Source organism: Piliocolobus tephrosceles, chromosome 13 (assembly GCF_002776525.5).
Source record: "Piliocolobus tephrosceles isolate RC106 chromosome 13, ASM277652v3, whole genome shotgun sequence".
In the NCBI taxonomy this organism is placed as follows: Eukaryota; Metazoa; Chordata; class Mammalia; order Primates; family Cercopithecidae; genus Piliocolobus; species Piliocolobus tephrosceles.
Window position 1 is genome coordinate 86,185,831 of NC_045446.1, and position 13,225 is coordinate 86,199,055.

The following is a 13,225-nucleotide window of genomic DNA, read 5'->3' on the forward strand; positions in this document are numbered from 1 at the left end:
CCCATCAATCCCATAACTGGGTATATACCCAAAGGAATAGAAAGCATTCTGTTATAAAGATATTTGCACATGTATGTTCACTGCAGCACTATTCACAATAGCAAAGACATGAAATCAACCTAAATGCCCATCAATGATAGACTGGATAAAGAAAATGTGGTACACATACACCAGAGAATACTATGCAGCCATAAAAAGAAATGAGATCATGGCCTTTTCAGGGGCATGGATGGAGTTGGAAGCCATTTCCTTCAGCAAACTAATGCAGGAATAGAAAACCAAACATCACACCATCTCACTTATAAGTGGGAGCTGAATGATGAGAACATATGGACACATGGTGGGGAACAACACACACTGGAGCCTGTTGGTGGTTGGGTTGGGAAATGGGGAGCATTAGGAAGAATAGCTAATGGATGCTGGGCTTAAAACCTAGGTGATGGGATGATCTGTGCAGCAAACCACCATGGCATACGTTTACCTATGTAACAAACCTACACATCCTACACATGTACCCCGGAAGTTAAAATAAAAGTTGAAGCAAAAAAGACTGACTTCAACCTTAATCACTAGTCTGGCTGCCTCAATAGCAAGTATGAAAGGAGTTACGGGGGAGCCAAACTATCTTCAAAGTAGCTCAAAGCTGCTCAAAGGCTGCAGTTTAATTATCCCTCAGTGAACACTCTGGAGTCTAAGTAAGCCCTATTATACCTCCTAAGAATGAGTACTATGTAGATCTACCCATCTGAGTATGAGCAGACAAGTCAGGAAATACGGCCAATTGCATCCAACTGCCTGTACAACAGACATTTCTTTTCCCTTGTGTTTTCTGGTCTTATGGTTTTGTTCCCTGTCTTCATAACCCTAAAGCTTCTGTATAGCCCTGTGATTTTTTTCTAGAATTTCTTCCCTTTTACTTGTCCATTTCTGTCTTCCTCATCATCTCTGCTATCAATAGCTATCCAAAACTAAAGCACCTAACACTGTAGTAATAAATGGCCAAATCTAAAAAGTTTATAGTCATGTGAAATGATATGTGAAATAAATGAGCTTAAAAACTGTTTTTGTAATTAGCTGGGCGTGGTGGTGCACGCCTGTAGTCCCAGCTACTCGGGACGCTGAAGCAGGGGAATCAGTTAACCGCGGGAGGTGGAGGTTGCAGTGAGTGAGATTGTGCCACTGCATTCCAGCCTGGTGGCAGAGTGAGGCTACGTCACAAAAAAACAAAAACAAAAACAAAAAACTGTTTTTGTGTTATTGAATCAATGATATTGATGGTGATGATGATAATGATAAAATAATATGTCCTAATACCTGTAAAGGTTAATTCTATTTTTCAACATTTCCATTTTCTTATGAACTACTTGCTTTTTACCCCCTAATACATGTTAATTCTCACTTCCTAATAGCTTTTTTGCCATTCTTTTGATGTTACCACAACCTAAAAGCCTCTTGTATTTTCCAGATTCCTACAAAGTAGCATGCTTGGTTGCAATGACCTTAGACATCAGACAAACTACCTATAAGCATTTTATGATCAACAGGGAGCTGTTCCAATAGGAAAAGTGCTTCAAGCCAATAAGATAGTTGATCCAGATAAGTCCTTGGAATTATTAGTAACTTAATTTACAAATTAACTGCATGCTGTTAAAAGTAAGAGATATATTTTAAGATTACTCTTCAGTCATCTCAAGCTTGTTTGTAATGTCCCATATGATAACTGATGCTTCTAGGTAATTGGAGGTACTTTAGAGATCATTTTTTTTTAATTTTATTTCTTCTGGCCTTCCTTTTTATAAATCATTTGTGATCTTTTACCATTCCTCCTTGCTATCACTTCTAACTCTGCCTTGCTTTTTTTGGGGGACATTGTCCCTTCATCTTCACCTTTCAATAACGGCTTTATTTTTATTTCCTGGAATTTAGTTAAGGATTATTTTGCCATATGCCAGGGAAATACGAATGAGAATACAGCTATGTAGGGATGTAGGGCAGGCATGGTGGCTCATGCCTGTAATCACATCACTCTGAGAAGCCGAGGTGGGTAGATCACCTGAAGTCAGGAGTTCAAGACCAGCCTGGACAACATGGTGAAACCCCATCTCTACTAAAAAATACAAAATTAGCCAGGTGTGGTGACGCATGCCTGTAATCCCAGCTACTCAGGAGGCTGAGGTGGGAGAATCACTTGAACCCAGCAGGCAGAGGTTGCAGTGAGTAGAGATCATGCCATTGCATGCCAGCCTGGGTGAAACTCCATCTCAAAAAAAAAAAAAAATACAGATATGTGAAATTTCCATTTCACAATGTTTGAAAGGTATGCACTCCTCATTAAACATCAACATCAGTACTTTCACCACATTGTGAGTTTTTTCCACCCCATTTGTTTACAATAATAATATGGATAATTTCAGGAAATGAATTGTAGAAAATATTAACTAATTTCCATATATGAGCTTAACGTAGCTTTTTATGGATACGTACATTACGGTCCATGCCATGAGTCACATAATAGATGAATCCAAGTTCAACCAATACTTCCATTAAGAAAAAAGTATCAAAAGTTCCACAGTAGAATAGATCCTACTAGAATATCACTTTTAAGAATTAAAAATACAGAACAGATAGGGTTCATTTGTTCACTCTGCAACCATTTTACTTTATTACTTTATGGGAAAATTTAGATGTGCAAAGCAATGCAGATACCAAAATACGCTTTCCAAGTGCTTCTGGCTGAGTTTGTCTCTTTTAGCAGTTCTGACCCTAAGATATATATTTATATGGAAAAAGCTATGGATAAAAATAAATAAAATACATCTTAATCATCCACATATAGACAAAATTGAATAAAAAAGTAAGAACATTATAAAGCATGAAAATGTATATAAAATTATTCCTGAATGTGAGGGTTGAAAGACTCTGGAGGCCTGAAATCTATTTGAAAGAGAAACTTTCAAGAAAAGGAAAAAAGCATTCCTCTATTTCGAATAGATATGCTATGATCTGATTCTGAAGCAAGGGGATTGAAGTGAATGAAATATTGAGGTTTCTTCCATAGTCCACTGATTTAGATGATAGCAGTAAAAAATATATCAATGAAAATCATTTAATACTGTAAAAGGACAGGAATTCAGTAAAAATACATGTAGATGTTAGTCTAAATACATTTTTAAAATACAATATATTTTGACTAAACTGACAGGATATGAACAGCTCATTCACTTGACAGTCATCTGTTACAAAGCCATTATTATATAACTTTAAAACATATTTACAGACTTAAAAATTAAGATAATGCTTTTATGTACATCAGATAAAAGTTTAATTAGAGTGTAGAGTGTCATTTCACAGGAATTAAGATAATTATGTTTTAAACGAAATATTTTGCCACAAAGATATAGAGAAAATGTATAAATACATCACATGATACAGAAAAACAAGAATCATGATCTTCACATTTACAGGAATTTAAAAAATCTTCTCTGATAGAAATGTGTTACAATTCAGTCAAACTTCTCTCCTTGAAAGTAATCCGCAGAATTGAGATATTCTTCAAGTTGACCATATTTCTGCATATATAATAGAAAAGCTAGTTATTTTACTCAAAGCAATGAAGATAAACTGGGCCTTTGCAAACTACAGACACAATTAGGATAAGTTCATTTCATGGTAATCATGAACAAAAATCTTTTTATGATAAACAGGAACTTAATTTCAAATAAGCATTTCTAACTCATAGAAAGCACTGGAAAGAGATCAAAGTGAATATTATTAATTTTGTAACTGTGCTTTAAATTATAATTTTTCTTTCTTTCTTTCTTTTTTTTTTTTGAGACGGAGTCTTGCTCTGTCGCCCAGGCTGGAGTACAGTGGCCAGATCTCAGCTCACTGCAAGCTCGGTCTCCTGGGTTTATGCCATTCTCCTGCCTCAGCCTCCCGAGTAGCCGGCACTACAGGTGCCCGCCACCTCACCCGGCTAGTTTTTTTGTATTTTTTAGTAGAGATGGGGTTTCACCGTGTTAGCCAGGATGGTCTCGATCTCCTGACCTCGTGATCTATCCGTCTTGGCCTCCCAAAGTGCTGGGATTACAGGCTTGAGCCACCGCGCCCGGCCATAATTTTTCTATTATTATGCTTAGAGTAGAAATGTAGTGACCTCAATAACTTAATAAAAAGTTTGTTGAACATACATATCAAAGGCTCTGCTAATGACTGGGTACAATATTTTAAAAAGATACTTTCCCTGCCCCTAAGGAGAATAGAGTTCAATAGTAATACACCAATAATAATCAGTAATAAGTGCCAAAAGAGGTACAGACACTGTCATGAGGGTTCAGAAGAGAGGTCATGGTTAGTTGAGGTAAGCAGCAAAGAGTGGCATTTAAATTGTCCTGGAAAAAGAGATTTGGTAGGCAAAGAGTTGGTGGCAAGAGTTTTCAGTAAGAGACAATAGTCCATCAAAGTGACATGACAAGAAAACATGGGATTTGACTACAACCTGGGTATTTTTAGGAGAACAGAGAGAGCTACGACTGAACCAAAGAGACTGAGTTCAGAGAATAAAAATTATAAAATACTGGTTAAAGAATTGAACAATCATTTGACAGGAGATGGAAAGTTGCTAAAGGTTTTGGAGCAGGGGACTGAACTGATCTAAGGTGTATTTTAGGAAAATTGGTAAAACATTCATTCTAGAATAGTTCAGCAACTAGTTATGGGTCTATGACAACAATTTAGCTCATGAGGGCTCAAATTTGAGTGATAGCAATGAAGATGAAGAGTAAAGAACAAAGTAGAACAAGTTAAGAGAGGAGTCAAGAATGATTTAGAGATTTCAAAGTTGACAGAGTAGAATAATGGCAGAGTTATTCTGCAGGCTGTTTGTGGGAGGGAAGGAGATACATGATTTCAGTTTCAGACATATAGAGTTCAAAGTATTTACTTCAGTGAGGGGATTAATGACATACTAGTTTCTTGACTCTGTTTATGAACTCTGTTTCTATCTTCAGTGAAATGAGAGAGGATCCTGGTGACCCTGACTTTTGTGGTGACAGGGACCTGCAGAAGGGAATGTGAGAAGTGCATTTTCATTCTAGACATTGAAGGCCATGAAACTCTTTTTTACAACCCTATGATATCTCACTGGATCTCCTTCTAAGGGAAGATGGAAGCACATTAACACAAGGGGAAATATCCTAGGGACTACTTAGGAATTTTCTTCGACCTAGTACTTAGGTAGGTTTTATTAGAGACAAGTAAAGTACTCTAGGATTAGAAACCTATACTTGAAAAGTTTGACTGTTTTTATGCTTTTCATATTACCTTTCTTCATATCCTCTTTATTATTTATTAAATTACTTTTGGAAAATTAAAAATTAAAAAAAATTATTTTAAGAGGCAGGGCCTCATTATCTTGCTCAGGCTGGCCTTGAACTCCTGGGTTCAGGCGATTCTACCACCTCAGCCTCCCAAGTAGCTGCAACTACAGCTGTGTACCACCACACACACCTAGGGCAATTAAAATCTATCTCAGTTATACTAAGATAGGAGGAAAGAAACCCTCTCCTTGCTTTCATTGCAAGTAACAGCTAAGATTAATCGATCACTTGCTAATTGCTAGGTCCTATACTAAATGCTTAAAACGTGTTACACATCTAATCTCCACAATCAAAACCCAATTATTATTACTGCTTTAGTTCCTACTTTCCAGATGAGAAAACTTAGGCTTAGAGAAATAAAATAGTTTGCTCCCAAATTCTACTGCTAGTAAGTGGCAAAGCAAATACTTAAGCCTATACTTCTAAGCAGTATAGAGTATGCTGTTTCTGAGATTTAAATGGTGTGACTAGGACACAGCTTTGGCAAGAAAAAAATAAATAAAAACTTGAAAAGGAAAGTGAAACTCACAGACATTGCAGTTAGTATTACTCTGCCATCCTTTCCTACCTAAAGATGCTGCTCTCATAATTCTTTACTAAAAATTTGGAGGGTTTTAATACTGAAGACTACTTACTTTAACAGTGAAGACTATTCTCTTACAACACCTGATGAACCTACTGATGAAAACAGTTGGAACTGTGGAAATGAAGTGTGGGAAAGAGGTCAGAATATAAGAGAAGTTTGGAATCTTCTACTCAGAAGCAGCAACTAGAACTCAGAAGGGAATTAATTTGCCAAGGAAACTTTGAAAGGATGAGGACAGAATTCAGTGTTAACAGGTACTTTTTAGCAGTGATCCTCAAACTTTTATTTACTTAAGAATCACCAATGCTAAAAATATTGGATGTTTAACATCCCAAGGATTGTCATTCAATATATCTGGGATGAGGCTAGGGGATTATACATTTTTTCAAAAACTTCTAGGTGATTCTGACCTAGGTAGTTTAGAGCCATGTTTTGAGAAACATCAGTTTAAGGGGTGGGGAAAAAAAGGGCAAGGGAAAAAGTTAAAAAGGAGGGGAAAGAGAAGAAATGAGAAGCGTTTAAGGAAGGCAAGGAATATCTAATTACAATTTTAAATTATTATGTATATGACAATATTTATCAATACATTTAAAATTTACATACAACTGTCACTTGTAACAGTTTTACATACAGTATTTACAGTATGAATGGGCACTTGATACTTCTATTGACATGCTTTCTTTAGTACCTGGTGTTCATGCATCCACCAGCCAATCCCAACAATCCTATCTTCAACTTTCCAGGAAATCCCATCATCATATACACTTTCTTCTTAATGAACAAATATTCATTGGAATTTTGCCAGTGTCATATTAGAGTATGTTATTGAACTCTTCTTTAGAATAAGACATAATTATGTTTATCAAATATTTTGGTTTTATTATAATTTTCCTATTATTTGTCCTTTTCTTAAACTCAAGTTGCTCCTACACCCCTTTAGTATCATTACATTAAAAACAGATCACCCTAGTTCAACCTTTAGAAGGAAGAACAAGAAGAATGAAGTCAGTCTAGTTGGCATGTCTTTGGGAAGACATGCTGAGACATCCTGAGATAATTAAAGTAAAATGGCTGAAGAAGCAGGTAAGGGAAAAAGTAAGGTGTGGAATACAAGCTGGAGGCAGAAAGACAGGAACAAATAGTACGTGTAAGGCAAAAAAAGGGGTTGACATAATTGGGAAATATGAGCGGAAAGTGCCATGGAGATGGCATTCAAGTAACACTGAGCCCCAGGCATTCTAAAGGGTTAGAATAACTGTGACTACCAGACTGTAGCTAAAGGCAGCACACATCACAAAGCACATGCAGTGCTATCACTCAAAGGCACACAGTGAGAGGGACAGACAGAGTGAGGATGGGAAATGTCAGAGCACTTGACAAATTCTGAAATTTCATCACAGCACAGAAAGCTGCAAATGGGTTTATATTGGCTATAAACTTCCGTGGTTTCTAGGAAATCTTTTGAGAAAACCTAGAAACAAATTTTTTAAGTGGAGAAATCTCAAATAAAATGAAGGTCTTTGGTATTTTCATGTGGAAAAAATGTGCATATTGTCCTAGACATGCACAATCTTGAAATATGATTTCAATGCCTAATGCTAAATATTATTCTTTATGTATAACATGACACTTGGTTTTCTTGAAAAGAAAGCCTAAGCTCCTTTCTTTTCCTAAGAAAAGAAAGCCAAGTGTTATATTATGCATAAAGAATAACGTTTTGTAAAATTCCAGGTCCTTCTGGTGTCCTAAACCTTGTTCATCTTTTTCTAGGATACATGATTTGGAAATGCTTTTTTCTTCAAGAAGTTTAATGTTCTTCCCCACATATGATACTATTATATAACATATACAGTATATGCACAGTGATTTTTCTGTACCTAGTATCCATTTCTTTATACCTGTGCTATCTCAATAGGTTTTGCAATTCCACTAGAGGATTGGCAACACTTAAAGGCATCAATAAAAGCATTTAAGAATTTAATGTCGTCTAGGAAAATGAAGACGGGAAGTTACTGAGTAAGTGATTCCTCTCCGCTAAGGCAAATGAAAAAATATGGATAAGGGGAGAGAAACATTTGGAGTAGAAGAAGTAGAAGCAAAGTAAATGGCAAAAAGCTGAAGAGAGTAAAATGAGAGAAAGAAGACTTAAGGATCAAGATGTGGGAGGCAGGCAAGATCACTGGGTGGTGGTTTGTGGTGGGAGAATAATTGTCAAAGGGAAACCAATAATGATGTCATTCTCTAGACTGGGAGACCTCCACTAAACATGACATGTGCTAAAAAAGTTTCTTTCCCTCTGCCTAAGCTCTCTTGCCTTATTTTTTATACTCCTCTTTAACAAATTTCCCTATGATATAATCCAGGCAATGGATCTCAAGTCAGGCTTTTTTCTTTTCTTTTAAAGATTAAATGTTGGTAAGAGTTGCCTGAAAATCTACTATTTGTTCTCTCTTATACATTCATGTAACTAGACTTGTTTTAGAAGACTGCAGTCATATTAGCATTCTTTCCATATACCATAAACAATTCTAAAAGCTCTGTGAGCAGACCAGAGCTTATGAGCTGCCAGCAGATTTTCGGGAATCCAGTGCACTCTTCAAAACCCCCACTTTACTCCTTATATCAAATGTAGTGATCAATAGGATATGGGGGAATCAAAAATCAGTGCCATGGCCTGAAACCTCTGCATTCCCCTCGACATTCAGTTAGTGCTCACTGCTCAGTACCATGTCCTCAAGAAGAGGATGTGGGTGGTATTAGAACTGGCAGCCGAGATCCTTTCCTCAGACTGGCACCAGGTGCTTCTTCACTCTCAGGTCAAAAGAACTGTTCTAAAGAATAGGAAGCAGACAAGCAGAGGTGAGTCCTATACTCTGTCAAAGAAAAAATCAGGGGACTTAATATATATGTAAGCAATACATACATAAAAGCGAAAGGACAGAGGTCCTTCAATAAAGGACAGTATTAATGCTTATTAAAATTTATCTGATGGGCCGAGTGAATCCTTAGAACATCAGGGCATCTATTCAGAAGGACAACGATAAGCATGAAAGGAATGAATGGAAGAAGAGAAAATACAAAGGAGAGAAAAAAAAGAGATTACCTTAAATTTCGCTATCTTCTAATCATTTGTTTCCTTTTGCTGATCACAATTAGGCTTCAGAATGTACATGATGAGATTGTCATATATTCACCTTACCTGCTTAATCCAGCCTCTTTCTTTTGACTGCTTGAAAATTCTTTCCACTGTTTCTTTAACTTGTTCATCTTTAACTTCTCTCTTTGCAAGAGAGCAACATTCCTGGTATAGTTTGAATTTAAAATGTTTCAGTTTATGATAAATTCTGGTACGGTCGGCACAAATTCTGCCAACAGTGAACACCTAAATCAAGAAATAAAGATTATTATCTGACAAATGAAGTGAATAATATGGTACTGAATATATATCCTTTCTTGTTTTTGGATTTTCTTTAGTAGTAGAATCAAAATGCATTGTTAACTTTAAATGTTTACGCAATTGTTCCTTTACCTTCTCTTACTTATACAACTAGTCAAACACTGAGCACCTGTGAAGTTTCAAATATTGGGCTAGGCACTAGAGATATATAAATAAAATACTTATTACCTGTATTAGGGAGATTACAGTTTTGAGAGAAAGACAAATGTTACAAAACAACAGGAAAAATGCTATGTCCAAGATGCTATCAAAATGCTAGCGAGGAAGGGCATTTCGCCCAATCCAGAGAGGAGAAAAGTCCCCAAGCAGATCAAGCTTGAACTAAATCTTGAAAACACAAGAGTTTTCCAAGTTTGGGAAAAACAGAGAAATGGCTCTAATGTAAGGCAGAAGGATTGGCAAAGTAAAAAAAAAAAAAAAAAAAAAAGGCATGAAAAGTATTGTAAGTCCATATTTACGAAGTTAAAAATGCCTGGATTATAATAATTTTCTAGGTATAAGCAACATGTAAAACTGAAAGAAACTCTTATACCAAAATTAAGTATTGGCATTTTTTTACTAGATACTTTTCTTCCCCCCCCCCCCAAAAAAAATGATGTAAAGTAAAAAAAAAACTGTGTGTAGGCATACTGGTTGCTTTACTTAAGGTGTTATATATGAATAATGAATAAGGCATTAATATTTTGCTGTCAGCCAGCTATAAGAATTTTAATTCCTACGTTTATATGGCCTTCTATAATTCTATGATTAAAACTCTTTTTTATGAAATCAAACAACCAGAACCTTTCTCTTTCAGAATGTTTTGAATGTTTCAAGTTTGTTATGCAAACCTACAGCTAAAATAGAAGACAGTCTCACTGCACTGACCAAATTATTTACATGTGTGTATATATATAAATATATATAAAGAGCAAAACTTCATCTTGGGAGGAAAATATATAATATATACGATATATATTATATATAATATATAATATACATAAAATATATAAAATATATATTATATATAATATATATAGAACAATATATATAATATATATAAATAATTTGGTCAGTGCAGTGACCAAAATATATGTTTTATATATAAAATATATATACTATTATATTACATATAATACTATTATATATTTTATATATTATATATATATATTTTTCCCCCAAGATGGAGTTTCGCTCTTTCACCCAGGCTGGAGTGCAGTGGCGCAAGCTTGGCTCACTGCAACCTCCGCATTCCGGTTTCCCTGCCTCAGCCTCCTGAGTAGCTGGGATTACAGGCACCTATTACCATACCCAGCTAATTTTTTTTGTATTTTTAATAGAGATGGGGTTTCACCATGTTGGCCATGGTCTCGAACTCCTGACCTCATGATCTGCCTGCCTCGGCCTCCTGAAGTGCTGACATTATAGGCGTGAGCCACTACGCCTGGTCAATATATTTTTACCTACATTATTTTACCCACTGTAGAAAATGCATCAGAAAGGGCTCCAAACATGATGATGATGTCAATCTTACTCTCATGGAGTAACCTAAGGAAAGAGTAAACTTCTTGCTGACTTATGTATTTGTGTCTGTACCTAAGTTCACTAATGGGTTATGCTTTCATGAGTACAAGTGGTATAGTTTTAATATTTATCTGTGTAACCTGTGTTCTGTCTGACAGAAAAATACACTTGTTTCCTGAAGCCACACTGCAAGGAAACATACAAGTGATGATAGACAAAACAGGAGTATGTTTCCAAAAAGGAACAGAAGTTATATCACAACAATTGGCAACAATCCGGTTTAATGAGTTTTCTTGTGGAAAATTGTATTTTGGACATTTTACAACTCTTCTTTAAATCTCCAAAAGTTTAAGAAAATCATGTTCAGATTTCTGTTCATGGCTCTGTAAAAACCTCCCTGTTTTTCAGATCATTAGAAGTAAACAGTTATTACTGTACATGGCTTGCTTATTAAAATTAACTTTTCCAATTCAACCGTATCATCAAAGCAAGTCCTGGTAGTAATGACATTTCAGCAATTCAGTTGCTAATACTTCCAACTTTGTGTAAAAAGACAATACAAAAGTTGCAGTGACTATAAGAGTACCCTGTGTGTCTCCATTTCTGTCATCAAAGTAGACTGTGGGGGAGAACTCAGCTACAGCTATTCTATATGAAGTATAGGCATATGATAAAGTGATTTGTATTTCTATCACACATATTCTGTATTTCCACAAAACAAGAGGAATTTATCTGTATAGCATTTTTAAGTTGAAATGAGAGGGAAGGAGAGGTGTTTAAAAATCCTATTTTTTTTCCTATATGAAAAACAAGTATCCTTTGAAAATATTTAACATCATGGTTTACTTCTTTCCACTTTTAATTCCTACCCCTCTTGGCATCTACCTATCATCATATAGATCTATAAATCGAAAATTACCTTAAAATGTTCTTGTATTATTTTTTCCCAAAACATGATCACATTTTATATGGAAGAACCTATATGGAAGGGCACCACTGCTGTAAAGTTTCACAGAATACAGTAGATGCAAAGGATAGGTGTAATACTCCAAGTGAACTTAACCCCTCACCCATTCCTGTTTTTAGTATATTGTTACAGTCCATTGTATTTCTTTACCATATGAATTGAAGTATACAGTACAATACAGCTTACACTGTAGGAATCAATTTGTATAAAGTACTAAAACAGGTAACATTAATCTATGGTGTTAGAATAATTTCCGTAAATGTCCAGAAAAATATATTTAGAACAACTATAATTATCTAGTTCAATTTCCGTACATTAAGGAAACTATTCTAACAAGAAAATTAGTATAAAAAATACCATAGATAGAAAAATAAGTGCTGTGGTGAGTGTTCACAAAGCAGATGAGGAAGATGACATATAAATTATGACTGGTCCACTATGCAGGGTTAAGCACAGTTGTATGAACTGATAAATATGAGACTGAGTCAGTTATCAGTATGAACCAACTGATCGTACATATGTAAAAATTGGAAATGGAGATAAAAATTATCACTGAATTTTCCTAAAGCCGAAGAAAGAATCTCATTTCTAATTTAACAGCTATATCATATAGAGTGTAAATTAAATCTGGATAACAAACTGAGGCAAGGAAATATAATGAAACATGTACTATGCAGACTTGGTAATATTCAGCTAACTGTAGGTAGCTTTTTGAAGTATTTCTCTAAGCTCTTATTTATATGCAGAGGAGCCAGCTCCTTATGGAAGTATGAAGAACAAAGAAAAAAGATTCTCAAGGAAACAGTAAGTCTGGGGAAAAGTTTGTTTTCTGTTTCAGGGTCTTCAGAAACAGGTAGTACAATACCAATCCAAACAGTTCTATTTGCCCTCGTTTGGTTGGTTAGTTGTTTTTTGCACGGACATATTATACAATGCCATTTGCCTCAAAAATTATTGCTTCTTCCCACCTAATCCTAAGCATCTTAATGAGTCTGGATAGACTCTGGGCAAAACTAAACATAAATCCAAGATGGTTTTTAGTTCTCCCAAACTACCTTTCAGATTTCACAACTCTCTTTCATCCAGGTGATTTCCTTCTCATCTGTGCCCTTAAACTTTATCAAAATCTGGTGGTCCAAGGCCTCTCATCTCAGTACCCTATCAATACTGCTGTAACCAAAATTACTCTTCCCTCAATAATTCCACTTTCCATCAAGACATCCTTTCTTTCAAAGAAGCTGCAGTAAGGAGAAAAGTTTTCTTATGAAACAAATTTGATGTTAAGTGAATTCCTTAAAAGTATTATTTGCACCCTCAAAAAGAACCCTAGTTAA

General features: G+C 35.4%; 1 protein-coding gene across 8 annotated transcripts in view; it reads right to left on the reverse strand.

Annotated features, from left to right (window-relative positions):
- Positions 1-2,634: 2,634 nt before the first annotated feature.
- Positions 2,635-13,225, reverse strand: part of CCDC82 (coiled-coil domain containing 82) — a 32,669-nt gene continuing 22,078 nt past the window's right edge. For all 8 annotated transcript variants that reach the window (XM_023225642.2, XM_023225643.2, XM_023225637.2 and 5 more), the window contains 2 exons: positions 9,164-9,346; positions 2,635-3,569 (listed from right to left, as the gene is read on the reverse strand). In XM_023225642.2, the coding sequence (XP_023081410.2) occupies positions 3,504-3,569; positions 9,164-9,346 (249 nt within the window). In that variant the 3' untranslated portion in view covers positions 2,635-3,503. The remainder of the gene's footprint in view (positions 3,570-9,163; positions 9,347-13,225) is intronic.